Source organism: Cheilinus undulatus, linkage group 17, assembly GCF_018320785.1.
Source record: "Cheilinus undulatus linkage group 17, ASM1832078v1, whole genome shotgun sequence".
In the NCBI taxonomy this organism is placed as follows: domain Eukaryota; kingdom Metazoa; phylum Chordata; class Actinopteri; order Labriformes; family Labridae; genus Cheilinus; species Cheilinus undulatus.
In genome coordinates this window covers 27,074,063-27,094,706 of record NC_054881.1, presented here as the reverse complement: position 1 = coordinate 27,094,706, position 20,644 = coordinate 27,074,063, and the positions used below count along the sequence as shown (strand labels likewise).

The window sequence follows — 20,644 nt, the reverse complement described above, 5'->3', positions numbered from 1 at the left end:
ATCCAAAACATGTTTAAGTATTTTTTGTAAAACTACAGTACATGTTCTTCACAACTGCAATCTTCCCTTCTTCAATCACATACTTAAATCTTGAACATCTTTACAACTAAAGGTAAGCCAACTTAAGTGACAACAGGTGACAACAACTGAAAGGTGCACACTGAAGTCTTCCTCCATCATGTTTGGTATACCATCCTTGGTGTATTCTGGTTGTTCTAACTCAGTTGGTAACTTCGCTTATGGTGCAAAAGTGTCTAATACCCAAGGGCATTCTGGGAAACCTCTGCAGATTAGGGGGTGATTGTCTACTATTTTGAGCACAATGACAAAAAAAAAATTGACTGCTTACTTAGAATAAAAATGTGTTCTATCAACTCAGAAAAATACAGCTGACATAGCTGTCTTAATGTTGCCAGTCAGAAGGTAAACAAAGGCAACACACAAAAAAGGAATTGAGGTCGAGGTCATTGTTGCCTACTGCATGTGACCTTGTAAGCCCTGAAAATAAGGCCATTTCTCCCAGAGGCTTCACCATAGTAGGATGCAATACATATGGTTGCACAATTGGAAAAGTTGAAATATTTCAGCAAGATTACATTTTAATTGTTTTCATCCATCTTTAAAAACGAGGCATGTTTGATTACAGAATATGAAATCTAGTCATGTCCTGAACTCATATGGATGTTTTCAATTCGTATAAGATTCCTATAAGATAATGTCTGTTCATAGTGGCATGGCCTAATTCTCACAGATGAGTGCAGACTCTCCACAGTCTTAAAAAGCATCAAATTATTATTTCATGAAATAGTAGGTCGAAATGGTTTATTTCTTTTAAGTTGACTTAGATTGTTTGAAGAATTATACCAGTTTTTTGACCCTGCAGCTTTTTGAAAACTAACAATGCCTGCTCAGTATTATTCAAATTGATTCATACATACAGACATAAAGTAAATATGTACTTTGCCAGCACTTCTCCTGTTTAACTAAGAGAGGGCATCCTATTTCCCTATATTCCCCTATAAACAAAGAGTATCACATCTACCACTTTAAATAAATCCCTCTCAGGTCTCAATGGGGTAAGGTTGTTCTCAGGATAGCAGCCAGAATGAGCAGGTTGGCCGCTCCTTTCATTATACTGTAACTCCCCTAAGGCTGCCTTTCTCTCTGCTGTCTCCTTGCCACCTTCTGCTCTGTATACTACTCTCCATTTGGCTGTCTCAGCCTTCTCCCTTCCTCATCCTCATTTATCACACACTTTTAAGTGTCATTGCTTTCTTCACCATCAACCTTTTGCAGTCCTTCATTCCACCTGCACATTTATACAGATACCCCAAAGACTACTCTCCCTCTATCTCTCTCCAACATTCACACACACTAGCAAACACACAAACATGCTTACACCCATCCCCTTCTGTAGGCAGAGCAGGGCGATGCAGGAACGGCAGCAGCAGCTGCTCTGACACATTCTGGCGTGACCAACACACAGAAAAGGCAGGAGGAAAGAGGAAGGAGGAGAAGATCAGGAGGAGGGGAGGGAGGAGGTGGAGAGGAGGAAGAGAGAGAGGGAGGACACAACTCTGTCAAGAGGACACAGGAGGACTGGAGGAGGAGAGGAGGACGGGAGAGAGAAGTAGGTAAAGAGAGCAGAGGAGGACGGTGTTGCAAACATGTCAGACACACCTTTGCAGAGGAACGGCACAGCAACAGCACCGTGAGTACATCTTTATCTTTATATTTCTTTTTATCTTTGCCTCCATCTCTCCTCTCCTTGCCTGCATCTCTCCACCGCTCTCTCCCCTCCATCTGACAGGCTAGGTTGTCATGGGAACGGGAGCTCCGTCATGGTGAGGCTGCTGCTCAGTCATGACTGGCGAGGAGACACGCGGTACACCATGTACACTCCTCCTTCTCCTCTCCTCCTTTTTCTCCCTTGTTTTCAATCTCTGGAAACCTCACATCTCACCGCACATCAGTCTCTTTACTCCCTAACTCTATATTCATCTTTCTGTCACTGCCCCCCTCTGTTTATACTTCTCTTTATGCAGAATAATTCCTCAATCCCTCTTCCATATTTTACTCAGACTCACTATTACCGTCCTGAGATACAATATGTGTGGATATGTCTCAGTGTGTGTGATGGGAATGTTTCAGCATAGTCAATGTGGAGGCTGCAGGCTTGGTCCAGCCACTGTGTATCAGTTTAGGCTGCCATGCCGCAGACCATTCTGTGTCTGAATGCATGTGCTTCTTCTTATCCAAAGCAAGTAGCCATAAAAGATAATATTTAGAGACAAAGCAGATTAGTACCATTTTAGATTTAGTCAGCACTGGTTAATAAAAATTAACCAACAAATTACCTAAAAATGCACTTGCATTTATGACAACTGTTATCATTGAAGCAAGAGGCCCACACAATGTGTAAAAATTGTGTAACATCATAGCTTTTTTGGCCTGAAAACCACTGCTGACTTCTGAGTCTTAAATGACGTGTCCTATGAGTACTAAAGATTTATAAGATCAGCATTTTCTCAAATCCATCTCATACACCAGCCTCACTGAAAAGAAGGTTTTTCCTATTTTATTTGAATAATACAATTTTAAAAGAAAAAGTCTTCATTTACACTACTGTTGACAGATAGCATGTCAAGAATCTTGTGTGAATCTTGTTGTGATTGTGCTGTCAAGAAGAATCTTCCCCTCTTCCTAATTCTTATTTTTTGCACATTTGCCACAAAAACAAATACAATATTTGTCAATGACAACCAGAGTAATACAAAATGCAGTTTCTAAATCATGATTTCACTTATTGGAAAAAACTGTCTATCCCCTTCCTGGCTCTATGTAAAAAATAATTTCCCCCTAAACCTAATAAATGGTTGCCCCACCCTTTGTGGCAACAACAGGAGGCAAGAGTTTATGATACCTAGCAACAAGCTTTTCACATCATTGTGGAGGAGTTTTGGCCCTCTTTTCTTTTCTGAATTGTTTTAATTCAGCCATATTGGAGGGTTTTCCAGCATGAACAGCTGGCCACTCCTGGGAAGGTTCACAACTGTTTCAAGTTTTCTCCATTTGTGGATAATGGTTTACACCATGGAGTCCCAAAGCTTTAAACTGTAAATAGCGGCGTAACCTTTTCCAGACTGACAGATGTCAATCGCTTAGTTTCTCATCTTTTTTTGAGTTTCTTTAAATCACAGCATGATGTGTTGCTTTTTGGCATGTTTAAACCTATGTTCTGGCAGTAATCAGGCCTGGGTGTGGCTTGTGAAATTGAGCTAAGCTTTCCAAATTACTTTATCACATAAGGCCAGGTAGGTTTAGATGGCTTTTTCCCTTAATAAATGAAATCACAATTTAATTGTATTTTAAATTGTCTTTCTTTCTCTAATACTAATTGGTTTGATGATCTGAAACATTAAAATATGCAAAAAGGAGATCAGACTCCTGTGATTCTCTTTGCAAAGGAAATTCAAAAAGCAGATCCAGAACATGTCATATAAGTGGAAAAATGTTGGTCATTTATGAAAAAGCCTCAGTTGTTATTTGACACCACTATATTGGATAAACAGTTGTGTTGACTGACCTGAGTCACTCTATATCCAGCCGTCTAAGCAAACATAACATGAGTTTGCAGATTAGTCTTGATTGCACGCTTGTACAATATCTGGAATCACACATGGGCCTCGGTGCTTCAGGAATGACTTGTATGCTGTTATTGGATGTATAGTTTGCATCATGTTTCCTGCTCCTGTGTAGCTGTTTTGGTTGGTCAGTGCTTAAACGCCATACCAAGCTTAAAGCTTGAATTCTCAGTTACCACAGAGACTATTCTTTTTTTTCTTTTAATGATTCTTGAGTAAACTATCCTAAACATAATTTTGCTGAGGAGGCCAAGGCTTAATGTAGCCATCGCCAGAAAATTCTGAGAGTGTCTTAAAGTCAAAATGGTTGGAAATCATTAAACAGTCACTGAGTTCACTTAGTTGGACCAAGTCTCATTGGTTTGAAAGGAAAGGGTTAAATTGCGATAATTTTGTTTCACCTGAACTTGCTGCAGTCAGCTACTGTATGAACTGGTGTTGAGAGAAGTAGGGATTGTGATAGTGTAGTGAGGAAAGAAGAGTGGGAGTTGTTCTTTAACATTCAAAGTGTTGTGGGTGTACTGTGTTGTAGCTAGCTGAAGATACTGCTAGTGGAGATACTGACTGCCAAAAAAAACACTTTTGTGACCTGAAGGGCTAATTGTAAAAGAGATACCTTGTGTTTTATAAGATTTTCATGGTTTTCTATAAAAAGCTATGCCACTTTGCATTGTAGCCTTATGAAGTTATAACTTGTCTTCAAAGCAGATGTCTGTTTTCAGTTATAATATCTCATTTTTGCAAATTTGGTGCACATCACAGAGGATACAGCTTGTGTGGTTTGCTGCATCCTTGTTCATGGTGTGTTTCATTATTATGTTGATCACATCACTTGTGCATAATTAACTGTGATTTGAAACAGCCCAAAATCCCTGCAGATGTTGCAGATTAGAGGATGCTGAGCAGTTTGCTGGTTTGAGTGACAACCAACTTGTTATACTGCAACCTGACAACAAGCTCAGAGTCTGAATCAGCTGTTGACAGGCAGTTTGAGTGACAAGTCAAGGGGATTTTTTTCATCCTCTTTCTGTCAGAGCCGCACCCATGAAGCAGGCAGAGACCGTGCAGTGAAGCATGAAGCACACATGCTTCACTGGCGCATCAATAGTTAATGGTATAATTGCAAAAAAAGGCAGTACTGTAGTGATGCACACACCTTCTGTCCCTCTTCAGCTCTGTCTGTTTCCTTCTGTGCTCTGGGCACATTTCTAATTATCATATATTCTGTATGCTCTCTGGGTTGTCCACTGATTCAGCAGAAATACAAGATAGTATTTGTGGTCATGTGGAGCCTAGACACCACAGTGGCAGATGGCCCAATCTCTGTTGCTATCTATTGCACTCTCAGGGAAGTGTGTCAGGGGACAGACTCTTATTAGTGTGGGCCTCAGTTCAGCATGTTTGTTGTCCGGAGTGGCCAACCTGCAAGAGCATCAAATTTGTAAATACATCCTTTTAACAGATGTTTATAATATCTACAAAAATAAAGTGGTTTGTTAAAAAAAATCAAGCAATATAGAGTTGATTTTTCCTCTTATCCATCTCTATTACATACAATATAGGGAAGCCAGAAAGCATGATGCTGCCACCACTGTGCTTCACAGTGGGGATGGCATGGTTGTGGTGATGTGCAGTGTTATAGTGTCCGCCAAACATAGTCAAGATTTAATCTGAGTTTTCTTCAACTGTGTCTTTCTCTTTGCCACTCTTCCAAATAGGTTTGACTGGTGAAGAACCTGCAGTTGTTGTATGCAGAGTCTCTCCCATCTCAGCTATTGAAGCTTGTAACTCCTACAAAGTAGTCAGCCATTTCTTGGTGGTCTCCCTTACTAGTCTCCTACTTGCACAGTCACTGAGTTCATGAGGACAGTCTGATCTAGGCACACATTTGCCACATTCCTTCCATTTCCTGATGATATGTTTAATGGAATTTCAGGAGACATTCAGTGTCTGTGAATTTCTTTTAATCCTTGACTTGTAATTTTCAATAACCTTTTCTCTGAGTTGCTTGGAGTGTTCTTATTCCTTTGTGGTGTAATAGTAGCCAGGAATACTGATTAATTTGACCTTCCAGACACAGGTGTCTTTATACAGCAGTCACTTGAAGCACTTCGACTGCACTTAGTTGATCTCCATTTCATTAAATGTGAGACTACTAGCACCACTTAGCTGGACCTCTTTTGAATGAGGTCAGTCACTTTAAAGATATTCCATATTTCTGTTTTAATGTGTTTACTTAATAGAAATCTGTTTTCAACTCGACATTAAAGATATTTTTTGTGAAATTTTTGTCCAAAAAGCCAAATTATATTGACCATAATCAATTTATAAAATCAATAAAAGGGTAGAACATCCAAGGGGTGAATACTTTTTATATGCACTATATATGTTCATCTTTTTGCATGGATTGTTCGCTGCTTTGGTGTTACTCTCATTGAGTTTTTTCAGCTATGCTGATAACAGTATGATCAGCATTAAGTTATCATTTATCTCAAAGTCCTAGTGTGGTATTACTAGCTGAGCATCTTTCTTTTTGAGGCTGAAGTAGACTTAAATGCTAAAGTTAGCTGAAGAAGAAGGAACAGCTTATATAAATGATCATTTCCTAATGCAAATAGTTTGTCAAATTGCATAAGCAATAACTTTTCCTTTTTTTTATGAGAACATTTGCAATAGAAAAAATAATGTACAAAAAGTGAAAGAGGGAAAGACAATGTCCTTTATACTGGTAGCATTAAATTGAGAAAAAAACTACTTAAACTGCATTTCAGATTTTTTAAGTATTTTTTATTAAGATTTATTCTGCAGTTTAAGCTTCATAAGATAGAGAGTGGATAGAATATAAGGAGAGAAAATGGGAAGTGCAAGAAAAGGAGCCACAGGTCAACTTGAAAACAGGATGCCCGTTTGGAGGACGATAGCCTTAGTGCACGGGGTGTGACCTTACTGTATGTCAGATTTTAATATACAATACTTTTTAATTCATATTTAATTAAACTGCGTGTGCAGACAGACAGACAGATGTGAGACACACAAACCCCTCCTGACCTCCCTCAGTGATGTATAAAATATGAATGAGATTAATGTCTGGTGCATACATACCCAAAAATATGTCTGTTAGAGATCCTCTCTCTATATTTAGTTCTTCTGTTTCTTTTGTGCAGACAGAGACACACACAGACTGTTAAACACATGTTAACTCAGACTGCAGCAGAGGCCAGTGTAAAACAGATGTGTGGCTGTATTCACCTTATGTAGCCCCACCCACTCAACCCGCTGATGCAATTATCTGGTGTTTTTATCCTCCAGTTACTGTGATTTCATCACACAGAAGAAATAATACATGATATAATAAATGAATAATAATAGAAATCCTGATTTGAATTAAATACAATTTATGGCTGTTTCCTAAAAATTTGCACAAAGTCACATCTAACAGCTTCTAGCTTACACAGCATTCAGTGACTCGTTGCCATGGCAGCCAGCACAATTCAAAGACAATCGGAAGTATCAGCGCCATGTTTTCCTTGAACATAAGGTGAATATTTTTGAGTTATTTTGGAAGGAATTAAAACAGTGGGTGTACTACACACAGGAAAAGTAGACCGCAACATTAACATAACACACACAACCACACACACAAGCATACACACGCACACATAGTTTTTCTGACTCACTTTCTTTGTCCATATTTGCTCATTTCCTTTGACTCCTACTAACTCTGGTGTTGTTATATTTCTGTGAATGTGTGTATGTGTCTTTTTTTTTTTTTTTTTTGCTTCCTCTGGTTCCACATCTGGAGGCCATTACCTCTGGGCTGCAATGGGGAGGGAGGCGGGGCTGGGCTAGCTGTGCAGTGAGGTCATTGCATCGTCGTGGCGTTGCAGAGGAACAATGATGCTGTTGTCTCTAAGTACGGCGAATAAACGTAGCTGACGCCAGAATTACAAGTTTTGTGGGGGTGGGGTTAGAGGACAACAAACAGAGTTAAAAATGGTTAGAGAACAGTTGGGCTGAAAAGAGATTTAAAAGATGTCACTAAGAAGAAGAATATTGTTCAAGTAGGAATGTTAGATTTGTAATGATAGTGCCAGAGGCCAACATAATGATATGATTGGTGTAAATCCAGCCCAAAAAGAGTTGGACTGCTGCTGGCTGTACAGCTGGACAGCTGCAGATCTGAGGCTGACTTGTTAACACAAGCTACACAACTGAGACTCCAGACAGGTCATGGTTTATACGTACATGTAGCCACATTAAAGAAATAAAAAGAAGTTGTAATGAGAGCATTTCTCAGGGTGAGAGAGAACAATTTTTATTTTAAATTAAGCAAAGTTAATGTGGTGGGAAAATTTCCTTTAACAGGCAGAAACTTCAAACAGAGAAAAAGAGAGAGTAGGTGGAGACCAACAATCTATCAACAGTGACAAAGAAAGAATTATAGCTGTCCTGGACATAAATCCATCTAAATGCATTTTTTAGGTGTGATTTTAATCTCAGTGCTAAAGGTAACAATATGTGCAGTATTAGCAGTAGCCACGTATGATGGTAGACTGAAAATGTGAACTTAGAATTAGCAACTAAGATGATTTTGAAATGAGAGGACTGATACTTGTAATTATACCAGATAAAATAGAGCAGCTATTGATTCCCTTTAAACATTTATGATAATGGCAATAGATGTAAGGCTGAATATTGAGAGTTAACATGGCTTTAAACTTTAGCAGGGACACAGCAGTAGGCCATTTATGTCTATAATAATGCTTACAGTATTTGTGCTATTTCAATCAATCTTTCAGTCAATCCTTGTTTGTATTTATAACTGAAGTTATCCCAAGACACCTCACAAAGAGGGCAGGTCTAGACTGTGCTCTTTGTTGTGGTACCTGATGATAAAGACCACTGTTAATTACCATGAGCATAGCACTAGTTGTATTTAGCCCCCTTACCTTGGTGTCAAAAACCTTCACTTAAAAGGCAGGAATGTTGACCAGAACCAGGCTCATGTTGACAGCCGTCTGATGAAAACACGCTTGGTTTGGAAAAGGCTAGTATGAGGGTTAGGGGTGGTGAAAAGCAGGAAGCAAAGAGGTGCAAGAAAAACAACAAAACAACAAATGAAAAAAAAATGTCAGTTGTGGCCATAAACGTATGTCCCATTTGTGGGATATTGCTATAATGTCAATTATGTTGGTAGCAATATGAGAAGAATTAGCAATAAAAACCACAACTGAAAAAAATAACAATACAATATTAGCATTAGCAGCTAGGATGATAATGAAATAAAGAGAACTATTATTAGTAATTATATCAGTTTAAGCTGTATTGCTCTTAGATTCAATTTAACTGTTCTAGTTATGACAAAAGAGGTAAGGGTGATATTGTTAGATGAAGTTGTAGATGCAAGAACCATGTGTGATAATAGACAGATTATTAATATTAGCAGCTATCATAATGATAAAGAGAGGGGGTAGATAAGGCAGATGAAGTTCAGCAGTTCTTAAATTCACCAGAACATTTATTGTAATAGCAGATAGGCTGATATTATTGTTTGAGTATTTTTATGGCTAACATCATGCATCTGTCCTTTGCTGAAGTTTTGCTATTCATTTCATCAGAATTTGTTAAAAACAGTCATTCATTCATTGAAGCGAGTATGTCAAATGCATTAAGCTGTGACAAAGAGCTGAATGCATGTGACATGCCAGCTCTAATGAATGGCCTTAAATAACCTATGTTTCAAAAATTCTAGTTCAGTGGTTTCAACCACATAAAAATTAGACTCCATTTCCAAAAGATGCTTTTAAATAGCATAATTATTGTACCATTCATTAGTCATTTCAATGCAATAGATGTGAGCTGCACTTCTGAAAGAATTTTAGAGGAATGTCATGCAAAAAAGTAAAATTGTTTTTGTTAGATGTGTACATCTTAAATTATTAAAGACATTATACATAAGAAACTTTGACCTGCTAAGTTATCAAAACAGAATATAAGGAATAGTAAAATTATTTTTAAAAAGAGAGAGGGAGAAAAAATAACACAAAATACTGTTTGCAGTAAAATGCAAAAAGCAAATGTATCTGCACTAAAAAGTCAAAATCAGGAACTAAATGCAACAATTTGCAACCATTTAATTTTAACATTGTAAATAAAATGTAGAAAAAAACCCTGTTCTTTTTGCAGGTTGGTCACATTTGCAAGTCAAGACTTGTAAAACCAAGCTAGTAAAAGCTGAAAACAAAAGTAAAAAAAAATAATGACAAAGTGTATTAAGAAAGACAAAATATGAGCAGTATGTTTTTAATTTAGGTCAGGGGTTATCAACAAAAATTTTCGGAGGTCTGGTTTGGCAAAATTTTCTCAAGCAAAGGTCTGGAATATAATTTCATCTTACCTGTAATATAAATCAGTCCAGTTCATTAAAACAATACTGAAAACAATGTTTTCATGAACTGGAGGTAATAATAGTATTAGTATAGTAATTTAAAACAAAAATACGAATGAAATATTTATATAAATTCTTTTTTGTTGCAGGTAAATTAGCTGTAAGTTATTTGAATATACCCTATAATACTCTACCTGACAGCTCTTGAAAAGGGCCTGATTGAAATTTAAAGGTTTAATTTTAGAAAAATGAAGTCACTAATTAGTGACTTGGATTTAGGTTGTTATTGAAAAATATGTATATTTTTCAATAAAATACTTTGTTTAAAAGTTGAATTTAAGGTATAGTTTCTTTCAACAGTGAGAATTGCAAGAGCACCCTGGTCCCCTGCTTTCATTTACTTTGGTAACAGACTTCAGTTCTCTTGGAAGAACGCTGTTGTGAGCAGCACATGCTTTTGTACAGAACTACAGTTCCCTGTCCTGCCACCACATTTCCTGTTTGTGTACAGGAAACTATGGCAACTGAAAGTGAGCTTTAGATTTAAGATAATGTTGAAGATGGAGCTGATATACATTGAGCATAAGTTGACTGAACTACAGTTATTACAAAGAAGTAAAGAGAGGAGACATCTGAGGAGATCAAAAGTACTGCTGTTGTATCAGCTGAGGCAGAGAACAGGAGAATGAATGAAGAAGTGTATGTATGATCTCAGATGTTGCAAGTAGATTTTCTCACACTACACAAAATGCCTGTAGACATACTCAGACTGGCACTGACCAGCAGACCAAACACAGGGCTTGTCGTCTGCAATATTTTAACACATAGCTTCATTTGTGAAAAAGTCTACACACATAGAACTTTGCTTAGGGTTCAGTGCTACATGGATCTATGGCATAAGCTAGGGCAGTGATTTCAAACCCTTTTTTTTCCTTGGAGCCCCCCAGTTGTATCTGGCTTGGAGCTCTATGGGCTGATCAGGCTCCAGATTAGGCCCTTTGGTGAGGGATAAATCTCCACAAGGAACCTCTCTCTCCTCACTAGACTCTGTATGGTTGATGCACTGATCCTAGGAATGAACAGCAATACTTTATAATAGTGAGTCATTAAGACTTGTAAATTCAACAGTGGATGTGCCACATGCTCAGGCCTGAATGCCTTGAGCAGTATGATAGCAGGCCAAAACTGGGACTGGGAAGGGGGTCATTTGACTTTAGCACGGTACAAGTTGAGATTGCCTGGTATGAGTGCGCCCTACAAAAATCTCAGGCCCCAAAGACCCCCCCAAAGTGACACACTTCTATCAAAGATCAACTATTTAGTTTTTTCTGACCAGAAGACCTTTCTATACACTATTTAATAAGTGTTTTATCATGCTTTATTATCGTGTTTCATGTTTTATATAGTGTTCCCTCATTGTTTTTGACAACCTCAGAGCAGACAAGACCTCCCCCTGGGTTCTGTGGCACAAATTACACATTAATTTGAGGGATCAATGTAACAGCACTGTTTTTATGGCAATGTTGCAGTCAGAGACCTTTAATGAATAGCAAAAACACCAAACTCTATTCCTACACATTGTTGCTTTAAATCAGATTTTTTTTTCCCCCACAAACATTCATCTAAAATTAAAAATCAGTATTTGTTTGCAGAAAAGTTAGCACCACTGAATTTAATAAAGTATATAATACACCTTAAAGTTGAGTGATTAGATGTAGTGGATGAGAATGAGTGATTTGACTGCTAACACCTTCCTGACATCCTTAAACAACAGAATCCAAGAGAAACTTGAATAAACAAGGAAACTATAGGTGAGTGTCTTTTTGATTTATTCAAGTGGCTCAGCAGCTCAGTGGCTTTACAGGACAGAAACTCTCCAGCTGCAGTTATTTATTATACACTCTTCCTGGAGCATTGCAGTGGCTGTTATGTCTGCATGTGTTTGTATGTGTGTGTATGTTTCTGTGTGTGGGTGTGGGTGTGTGGGTGTGTGTGTGTGTTACATGCTTCTGTATTCCCTGAAGAGTTGTCCTGGACTGCTGCTGCTGTTTCTCCTTATAAGGCCGTTTATTCGTGGCAGGAGGGATGTAGAAAGAGGAGAGAGGAGGACAGGAGAAAACAGAAAGTGTTAGGAGGAAATGGAAACACCAGAAGCGGGACAGGTGGGATATGAAGAGGAATGGGGGCATGGAGAGAGAGAGGATTATGGGAGGGATGGAGGTGGAGATGGATATTAAGAGGAACCATAGAAAGAATGGCATCTGAAGGGAGACAAGGCGGGATGGATATAGAAAGGGGGAAGGAGAGAAGGTTAAAGAGGAGAAAGTGTTAGATATGGGAAAAGCGAGCATGAAGGAAGGAGACAACAAACAAGACTGAGAAAAAGTAGAGTGCAGGGAATGAAAGAATAAAAATAGCTTAACTGAAAGAAAACAGGGGGAAAGGAGGATTCTTAGAAAAATAAATGCTGTAAGAGGAAGCTGCAGAGGAAGAATGGATGAAAAAGAGGCAACACAAAAGAGGTAGAAATAAATGGGACACAGGTAACAGTGACCCATTTATACAAACTGCTCTGGAACTTGTTTAATTGTGAAGGTGTGCTGCACCTTTAAAGAGATGTTTCTGAATTATATTTCCAAATCATTTCATCAATGTGACACAATTATCTGCCTTTTACTGTCCTGCTCTTGTTTTTCAAAAGTAGGAGGCTTTTATTGATGTCACTTTGAGAGGTGCTGGAATAAATGTACGACCAGCGTGACCAAAATAGATCCTGAAGAGTCAGCTGTAGGATTGTTTGTGTGTGGGCAACACAACAGCCCATGGTTTCACAGAATTTTATCAACAGATCAGACTTAGAACTAGAATAACACCATGTGCAGGTTTTGTTTATGTTGGATGAGCCTTTTCATGATAATTCTAGTATGTGAATATGTGACTGACCTGCAATAGGGTGGTGGTCTGTGCTGAAAGAGAAAATAAACCTAGCACAAAAAGTTAGGAAATTTGTGTTTTTGATTATTTCTTTGTTGTAACAATGCTTCTTGGCAATAAAACTGTTATACTGTTTGTACTGTACATTTTACATGGTGTCGCATCTGTAAGGAACATGCATTTGTGGGATGAGCTGCAGAGGAGAGTATGTGGGTTGTGTCCATGAAAAATTTGCCAAATCTTTTCTGCCAATGCCAAACAGCTTATCCTGCCATTGACTCTTGTTTGGAAGATTGGATGATTAAGGTGTGAATATACAAGACCTATTGGGAATTTAACAATCGATTCATTTTACAAACAGGAGCCTCAGTAACCTGTAAAAGAACCATACAAAGCCCAAACAGCCTGGGATCTCACTGTAATGCTGGTCACCAGCCTGGTCGCACACTGCTATAGGATGTCATCCCAATTCTCAACAAGTATTTGAGGCAAGTCAGCCAATGTGGCTATGTTGGTCTCATCTCAATATCTCTCTGCATTGAGATTCCCTCTAACTTGTCTCATTTTTCCAGTGTGGGAGATGCCACCCCATACCATCACACTGCCTCCACCAAAAGATGTTACACGATTTTCAAATCTTAAAGAGTGATGACACACTGAGACTGAAGATTGGCTGTGTGCAGTTTGTTACAGAGTCATCAGCCATATCTTAAACCTTGACTGCAAATCTGTAGAAGTCAGTCTACGGTTCCTTGTGCTGACAGGGTGAGGAAATGGTCTTCTTTTGGTGTCGTCTTCTTCCCACTTTGTGCCATTATATGGAACTTGGCCTTCAGTTTGGAGGTGATACTAGGCTCACACCAAATAATGTTGCAAATTGATTTTAGCAGAACACCAGCTTGAAGTTGCCCTATCACATGGGTCCTATCCAGATCAGTCAAATATAGCATGCTGATACTTGGAGAAGACACCCATTGACCACTTTAGCAGGGCCCATGCTCAGAAAAATAAGCTGTTTGGTATTGGCAGAGAAGATTTTTCATGGAAGCAAACCACATACTCTCCTCTGCTGCTCATCCCACAAATGCATGTTCCTTACAGATGTGGCACCATTTAAAAGGGAAATGAACAGGCTTTTCAACGGTATAAGATTTATTGCCAAGAAGCATTGTTACTACAAAGAAATAATCCACTCAACACAAATTTCCCAACCTGTTGTGCTAAGTTTAGTTTCAGCAATAGTAATTAATGGAAGACGGCTGTTTGTTCTGTAATAGAGCACTGTTTTCAGATAATTTGTTCTGCTACATTTTTGTGGAAAATTTTATTTTTGGCATAATTTGTGACTCATAATATTCTATGTTTTAGTGTACAGTTGAGACTTGAGAATGGTAACTGATTAGTTTTTCTTTAACATTCTTGGCTATTTTTAGAGAAAAGTTTGACACATCAAACCCGAAATATGCACAGAAATCAAAGAAAGGCCAGCAAATATAAGACAGGAAATACCAAAAACTCTCAGATTTGTCATCCTTTGTCAAATTCTTTTAAATCTCTGTTGCCAACAAAAACAAGGGTTCCCATATAAACTTAGGTCTGTATGGTCATCTTCAGATTAATATTTGCAATAAAAGTGACACAATCCAAAATCCCATGTAGTGATTGTAAAGTAGCGTATAGTAATTGTTTGTAAAGATGAAAAATGACTCAGGTAAGGAAAAGGTGAAGCTGCTGGTTCAGGGATATGATTCTCAAAAATAAAATATGTAGTCCTCAAGCAGTTTGCACTTTCCCATTGTCTGCTCTCTGCTTTCAAATATGACAAATCACTCCTCTGCTTCCCTTTTCCTGACTTCTGCATTTTCATTTCTCTCTTCCTCTTTCCCTCCCTCATCCCCCTTTCTCTCCCTCTCTTCCCACACACCCCCAACTTCATGTCATCACTTCTTTCCTCCTCTGTCTCTCTCCCTCTCTCAGCTGCTCCTCCCAGCTGTTTAATCACACATGGCCCATGCCTAAAAAAGAGAGGGAAGGGAGGGGACATGGGAGGAGAGACAGAGAGTGCAAAAGAAAGAGTGGGTGATAGAGTCAGAGAGAAAGAGAGAGAGAGAAATGCGAGCAGGCAGTCTGAGTGTGAGGCACATGGCCAGTGACTGAGAGATCTTTGCGTCCTCTCAGTACATGCTCCTTCTCCTTCTCTCTGGTTGGATTACTGTTGAGGAAGGACCTCGTCTGGATACTCCTCCTCTTCTTCTCCTTCTACTCCCTTTCTCTCCTTTACCTCCCTCCTTTCTTTTTATCTCTCGCTGAGGGACTCCAGCTCTCTGTTTTTCCCAGATCTCACGTCTCTTTCTCCTTTCACCCCCCACTCCCCTGCTTCCCCCTCAGGATGTCGTGTGAGGAGGCTCAGCTCCACAAAGAGAGGCTGCAGGCCTTAGCGGTAAGTCAGAGTGGGTTTGAAATATCTCTTCTTGCTCACTTCATGTTTCTCTGACCTTCTCCATGTTTGTTTTGCTATCTGTTTGTCACTGGCTTAAAAAATGAGGGATTCATGGGCACTCTGTCTCACCTTGGCTCCATGTTGATCTGTCATTCACAGTTCAACATTACACCTAAAAGTCTGTTATGTCAGAGTTCCTGCAACTCTGATAGTTCCTTCTCTCTCTCTCATTCACTGTCATGCTCTCTCTGCTTCTCTGGTGACATTGTTCATTCATGTTCCATTCAGGCCAATCCAAACACACACAGAGGGCGGGAAATACATTCTATTTGCTAAAAACCAAAGTTTAAGTTCATTGAACTCTGACAAAAGAAGCAACATGAAGAAGAGTTGCTAAACATCACAGTGACCATTAATACAGATCTGTTACAGTCATGTTTTTTGAATAACAATTCATATGACATTTGAGCTTAGTAATAATGTGTAATTATACATAGAAACCCTGGCAAGAATTGCCCTAATAAGTACAGCTATCATCCATTATACAATGGCTCTTCTGTGTTACTAATCCATTCAATTTCAGAAGTGAAAAGTTTAATGTGTTGGGAGTCTAAGAGTATGACATCATATCCTCCCACACCTTTTGTGCCACTTAAGACAGAATGTTATTTGTTGCACATACTGTAGCCAGCCTCTGGTCTGCCCTGCTGCTGTATTCGTCTCACTGTTCGTGTCAGCTTTCATCTGCTTCCATGTCCTTTTTTTCAGGAGGGAAACCAACTCACAGGAAAGTTGGTGGAAAATCAGATCTTTCCATGTTTCTTTTTTTTTTTTTTTCATTCTTTTTGCCAGATGTCTGAGGTTTCTGGGTTCATATGCTTTCCGAGGTGGTATGATCTCAGCTGTGTGGTGGTCCAGAACATGTTTTGATATTAACTGTGTTTCATGATCACTGAGGTAACTCTTGAAGCTTCTGGTTGGACTTGAGAGCAACAGTTAGACCTGAAGTCACTGCCTCGGACTAAATTTGGCGCCAGTGAGGAACCACAGCATACCACAACCACTCAAGATGCACAGAGACACGGGAACACACATGCATGCTCATTCGTACTCACAAGTGGGGGGAACTGCGGTGGCAGCAGATGGAGAAACTATTTTGGCCATGTTGATCATGAAGCCATACCAGGCTGCATGCACTTAGAGTAGTCAGGAAATGAAGTGAGGAGAGAGAGTGGAAAAATTGTTTGAGAGTGGACGGTGTTTCTGCTTTTTTGCATGATTCATGCATTTATATTTGACAAAACATGTGATTTGTTTTTTTTGGGGGGGGGGCAATATTTTGGTGGCAGTAGTTAACACTCCAGCTGCTTCAGCCAAGGTTAGAATAGTTTGGGATTTTTCTTTAGTTTTGTTTTCACTTTCTTCTTCTCAATCTCAGTTTGATTTTGAATAGTTTTTACTGCTAGATTGGCAGTTTAGTTTAGTTTAGTTTTTATTTGGCAAAAATGCTTCATTCTAGTTTAGTCTTTATTCATTTTAGTGTTAGTTTTAGTTTTTTCGAATATATATGTCAGGGGTGAAAAAAATATCATACATTTTAAAAACACATTCAGATAGGCCACTCTTCACTTTTCATTTTATTTATTTAAAGCTGATGTTAAAATACAACTCAAGACATAAAACTATCACTGTGTGAAGTTGTAACTCATTAAATCAAGCCTTAGGGTGGTTGTTGAAATCAGGTACTGACATGGTACCAGTACCAACACAACTGACACATACCAGACTTAATTACAACACAGATATTAATACCATTCCCTATCACCTCAAATGAAAGGCATGCTTTCCACTTTGCCGATGTTCTACGGGCATCTTTAATCGTTGATGATACTACGATAGCTTTTATTGTACCACCTATTTTTAACACTTTTTCTCTCAAAAGTATCGATTCAGGCACCGGCATCGTATAAAAATAATCGATTTAGCACAGTATAAGAAAAAAACAAACAAATGATACCCAACATTAACTTTACCCTACCCAGGCTGGGGTATTAATGTCAGTTTTGCTGCTGTCCATATTTTTATTTTATTTTACTCAGTTTTGTTTTTATTTGTTTGTTACCCACGCCGATGAAATCGGCAGGGTGTTATGTAAAGGGTTTTGTATCTTTGTTCGTTTCTTTGTTTGTTTGTATGTGTACAAAATAACTCGAGAACGGAAAGTCGGATCTTCACCAAACTTTCAGGGAATAATGGGATAGTGGCAGGGAAGAATCGATTAGATTTTGGTGGAGATCTGCGCACCTGTTTGGTTTTTCTTGTGCTTCGAATTTTGAACACCATAGTAATCAATGGGAGCATGAGTTCCTCGGTGGTGCTGCTTAGGCTTGGGTCTGCCGCCTCAGACGGCCATTCTAGTTTTGTTTTTGTGAAGCTTAGTTTTTATTTACTTTTAATCAACTAATAATAATTTATATATTTTAGTTTTAGTTATTTAGTTAGTTTTAGTTAACTATACTAACCTTGGCTGTAACTCACAGTCAAAAATCTTTTTATGAGTCCAAAGAGCTTTGGTGCTTTCACAGACGGGTAAGGTGTTGAAGGGAGGCAAACCATTCGAGACTATTTGTCTCCATCAAATGAACAACCGTCTCGTCTCAGTTGTGTTCCTATGTTCACTAAATCAAAGACAATTGCAGCTCCAATAGCTTTTAAGCCCTAACAGGCACTTAAATAGAGAAGGGTTACTATTACACTAATAGTGCTAACAACTCCGTGAGGCACTTAGGGCCTCAGAGGAAGCTGACAAGCTCTGGTCCAGTGTAAATACAGAAGCTGAAGAGTTTCCTTTGGCATCTCATGGGGAAGGAGAAGGATTTTATTAAAGCTCAGCTGACCATAAGTCAAATGCATCAAACATTTCCAAACAAGGAGCAGTTTCAGCTGGCTTAAAGACTTCTAAACAGCTCCAGGATGAAGTTTGATTTATCACTGGTGCTGAAACTTAAAATGTCTTCAATAGTATTGATGAAACAAAATTTTCTCTTCTTGCTAGCTTTGTGAATAATAATTTCTGAAGCCCTGTAGAGAGGTGTAAAGTGCATTCACATACAGTGCTTACACAGTTACTACACACAGTCTCTGGTCTGCAGCTGACATGCTAATGATTCCATCAATAATTGATATCCTGAGATGTCACTCTCATCGCCATCAGTGTCTGACTGCATCAATACTTAAACAGATCTTGAGACCAAATTTGAAGTTTCCTCTAAAATCAAAGCCAAAGGTTAGACCAGTCATGGAACACATACTAAATCTGGATTTAACATGTCTAATGTCAACCATTCAGACTTCATGTTCAAGTTTTTGCTGTGTTTTATCCATGAAACTGAACAAGAGATCACTGTTAGGTAGCAGACAGCTGTCATTATGATGTTCATTTCCTACAGAGACAGGTCTTTGTGCTTTGTGGCTAATGAATAAAGAATGGCACTAATGGCTGTGGATCACCCAGCCTTTTTTAACTTAGGACAAAGGGAGTCATACCTATCAGCTCAGTCACAACTGTGGAGTAAAACTGTGGAGTGAGAAATTACAGGGTTCAACCTGGACATTTAAATCGTCTTAGGTTCCAGTGACCTAATTTCCTCAGTTAAATTTTATTACTACTGTACATAAAGGAAAAAAAACGTATTAATCACTTTTAGACGGAGCAAACCCTGAAGCATACACTAGCCTTTTCACACGTGCACAAAATATTTTAAAAATTCCTGAAGATTTCAGGATCTGTGAATGCTAACAGCCAAATCTCCTCCAGCCAGTCTGTAAAATTTTTTGTAAGAAGTCCGATGTGCTGATTTGTTAACACAACAGGCAACACAACAATATTCAGGAAAACTCACCTTGAGCATGCAGCAGGGGATGTATATATCCTGCAGGTGTTGTGTGACAGCTTAAACCTTCATATATGCAATGAAACTCCCTCATACTTGATTCTGCTTTCCAGTGTTGAGTATGGGGCGACTGTGTCTCAGTAGGTAGATTCTGGTTTCTTGCATCCAGAAGGTCGTGGGTTTGATCCCCAACTCCTGCGGTCACAATGTATCCTTGAGCAAGACACTTAACCTCAGTTTGCTTACATTGCTGTGTCAGTAGTGTGTATGTAAGCATATGAATGAGATTATGAATCCTGATGGCTTGGCAAGATTCACCATCAGTATGTAAATGTATAGATGTGACGTGTGGCGTAAAAGCCCTTTGAGTTCATTCAGTAACACTCTAGTCATACATTCAGCCATTTTATTGCAAAATGGATATACAGTTTTACTTGGTGGGGAAGGCTCTGCACAAAGGATGCTCGAGGGTTAGTCAAAGAACATGCTTTGACTTTCCTGGGAGCGCATGGATAGAAACCCCCATACAGATAGATACATTTATGACAATGTGTACTGAATACAATTAGTTCAAAAGCAAATAATCCATTATAGCATGATTCTGAATATTAAGGTGAAACTAGTTCCATGATATAAAGGAGGAGGCTTGGGTGGTGGAAGTTGAGCTTTGCCAGCAGCAGCAACATGGTGCATCTACATTAATGCAAGCAGAGTTTAGTGAAACTACATCATATTTGAATACACCATTTTGTTGAGAGAAAGAGCTGTGATTGGCTGTGGGAGCTGTGAGGCGAGAAATGGGACTACTAGCAATATGTCCAATACAATGTAGGACTAATAAAAAGGCACACACCTGAAACTTGCCAAAAAATAAATAAAAAATTCAGTAGTGCATGTGTGAAAAAGGCTTAATTTGTCAGTTTTAGGATTTCATCCCTTATCTTTTTTATTCAAGTACCTTTGAATTACTCATGATTGGATCAAAAGAGGTCCACTGTAAAATATTTCTCCTCCTGACAATGTATTTGAAGTAGTTTTTATTAAGTCTGTCCTTGTCATGACTTGAATGTAATTGTAATTTGCACATTTGTCTTCCACACACCAACATAGGAAGATTCCCTCTGTCTGATAGCGATTATGGCCTGCTAGCTGCCAGCAGTGCAGGTTTCCATGGTTACAAATTGGGAAGATTAGGAAACTGTTGTGAAGTCATGTCGCTAAACCCAAGGTTGTAATTGGTGTGTTATTAACATGTAATTATAGCATTTTGGTAATTGGGCTGGCCAGGGTTCCCCACCAACTGACTGTTTGCATATGCAAGTGTGTGTGTGTGTGTGTGTGTGCA

General features: G+C 38.8%; 1 protein-coding gene across 4 annotated transcripts in view; it reads left to right on the top strand.

Moving 5' to 3' along the window:
- Positions 1-1,620: 1,620 nt before the first annotated feature.
- The window catches only part of LOC121525635 (A-kinase anchor protein 2), a 116,556-nt gene continuing 97,532 nt past the window's right edge, over positions 1,621-20,644 (top strand). For 2 of the 4 annotated variants that reach the window (XM_041811719.1, XM_041811717.1), the window contains exons 1-2: positions 1,621-1,711; positions 15,355-15,406. In XM_041811719.1, coding sequence (XP_041667653.1) covers positions 1,668-1,711; positions 15,355-15,406 — 96 coding nt within the window. In that variant the 5' untranslated portion in view covers positions 1,621-1,667. Of the gene's footprint in view, positions 1,712-12,455; positions 12,555-15,354; positions 15,407-20,644 lie in introns of those variants that run through there. The other 2 variants (XM_041811720.1, XM_041811718.1) reach the window with 2 other exon arrangements.